We start from the raw sequence: 2,013 nt of genomic DNA, 5'->3' as shown, positions 1-2,013 counted from the left end.
CCCTCTCCCCCCACCCTGCAGGTGGTGGCGCAGGGGCCACGGCCGAGCCTTCCCCATGAGGAGGGGAGGAAGATGCCGGCTCTGCCCCCACTGCTGCTGCTGCTGATTGTCACCTTTATACCCCGAAGCTTACAGGTCCTCTCGTCCCTGCGCATGGGTAAGGGGGAACAGGGGGCTGCAAATCAGGAGTGAGGGCACCAGCAGGGCTGGGGGATTAGGGGCTGCAGATCGGGAATGAGGGACACCAGCAGGGTGAGAGGGCAAGGGCTGTGGGTCAGGAGTGAGGGGCACCAACAGGGTGGGGGGCAGGGGCTGTGGGTCGGGAGTGAGGGGTACCAGCAGGGTGAGAGGGCAAGGGCTGTGGGTCAGGAGTGAGGGGCACCAACAGGGTGGGGGGCAGGGGCTGTGGGTCGGGAGTGAGGGGCACCAGTGGGATGGGGGAGGCAGGGTGCTGTGGGTTGGGAGTGAGGGGTACCAGCAGGGCTGAGGAGTGTCTCCAGGCCTCCCCCACGCCTCCCGTTCCACCCTCCCCAGCGGCCATCCTGGATGACCAGACAGTGTGTGGGCGGGGGGAGCGCCTGGCCCTGGCCCTGGCCCGGGAGCACATCAACAGCATCATCGAGGTCCCAGCCAAGGCTCGTGTGGAGGTTGACATCTTCGAGCTGCAGCGGGACAGCCAGTACGAGACCACCGACACCAGTGAGCGTGCGAGGTGGCGGGTGTGCAAGGAGCTTGTGCATGCAAGGGCAGGTGTACAAAGGGCTGGGTGCACAAGGGCGAGTGTGCAAGGTGCCAGGCATGTGAGCGGGTGGGCGTGTGAAGCATGGGCACATGAGGGGCTGGGTGTGCAAAGTGCAGGTATGCAAGGAGCCATGCAAACTGGGTGTACAAGAACCAGGTGTACAAGGCCTGACTTGTGCCCCCCACCCTCAGTGTGCCAAATCCTGCCCAAGGGTGTCGTCTCAGTGCTGGGCCCCGCGTCCAGCCCGGCCTCGGCCTCCACTGTCAGTCACATCTGTGGGGAGAAGGAGGTAATGGGACAGTGGGGGTTGCCCCGGTCCCCCCCCCCCAGATTGGGGCTGCCCACCAGAGCTGGGTGCCTTCCCAGACCACCGTCCCCTGGCACTGAAACCCCCGCTCCTGGTTCCACCAGATCCCGCACATCAAGGTGGGCCCAGAGGAGACCCCTCGCCTGCAGTACCTGCGCTTTGCTGCTGTCAGCCTCTACCCCAGCAACGAAGACCTGAGCCTGGCCGTGGCCCGGGTGCTGCAGGCTTTCCACACGCCTGCTGCCAGCCTGCTCTGCGCCAAGGCCGAGTGTAAGTCCCCGTGGGGGGGGGGGAAGGCACTCCGGGGGGAAGCATGCAGCTGGAGGGGCCAGTAGTGTGTCAGGTGGGTACCTTAGGGGATGCTGGGGGTCAGGGAGGGGATGGGGGTCATCAGGGTGACCCCCCCCCCTTGGCCCCATGCCCCAGGCCTGCTGCGATTGGAGGAGCTGGTGCGGCAGTTCCTGATCTCCAAGGAGACGCTGTCCATCCGGATGCTGGACGAGAGCCAGGACCCGACGCCGCTACTCAAGGAGATCCGTGACGACAAGGTCTCCACCATCATCATCGACGCCAATGCCTCTGTCTCCTGCCTCATCCTCAAGAAGGTGCTGGAGCCCCCAGTGGTGGGGGCAGTGCTGGGGGAAGCTCACAGCACTGGGACGTCTTGGCTGGGGGCACCGTTGTGGGGAAGCTTGTAATGACTAGGGCACTGCTGGGGGGGGAAGCTCGTAACCTCCAGGACTCGGGCACTGCTGGCAGGAAACTTATAGCAGTGGGATGTCCTGGCTGGGGGCACTGTTGGGGGGAAGCTTGCAATACTTTGAGGAGAGTGGGGGCACTGCCCTAGGGTACTGTTCTGGGGAAGCTTGCAATCTCCAGGACCAGGGCACTGCTGGGGGAAGCTTGCAGCACCCACTGGCTGAGGGTGCTGCTGGGAAGAAGCTTGCAAACTTTGGGACCAGGG

General features: G+C 64.8%; 1 protein-coding gene across 1 annotated transcript in view; it reads left to right on the top strand.

Annotated features, from left to right (window-relative positions):
• Positions 1-2,013, top strand: part of GRIK5 (glutamate ionotropic receptor kainate type subunit 5) — an 11,617-nt gene continuing 9,604 nt past the window's right edge. The window contains exons 1-5 of the mRNA XM_019541698.1: positions 1-157; positions 535-699; positions 934-1,031; positions 1,154-1,319; positions 1,476-1,654. Coding sequence (XP_019397243.1) covers positions 73-157; positions 535-699; positions 934-1,031; positions 1,154-1,319; positions 1,476-1,654 — 693 coding nt within the window. The 5' untranslated portion in view covers positions 1-72. The remainder of the gene's footprint in view (positions 158-534; positions 700-933; positions 1,032-1,153; positions 1,320-1,475; positions 1,655-2,013) is intronic.

Source organism: Crocodylus porosus, unplaced genomic scaffold, assembly GCF_001723895.1.
Source record: "Crocodylus porosus isolate Cpor-Errol unplaced genomic scaffold, CroPor_comp1, whole genome shotgun sequence".
NCBI classification, from domain to species: domain Eukaryota; kingdom Metazoa; phylum Chordata; order Crocodylia; family Crocodylidae; genus Crocodylus; species Crocodylus porosus.
This window is presented reverse-complemented; position numbering and strand designations above follow the sequence as displayed.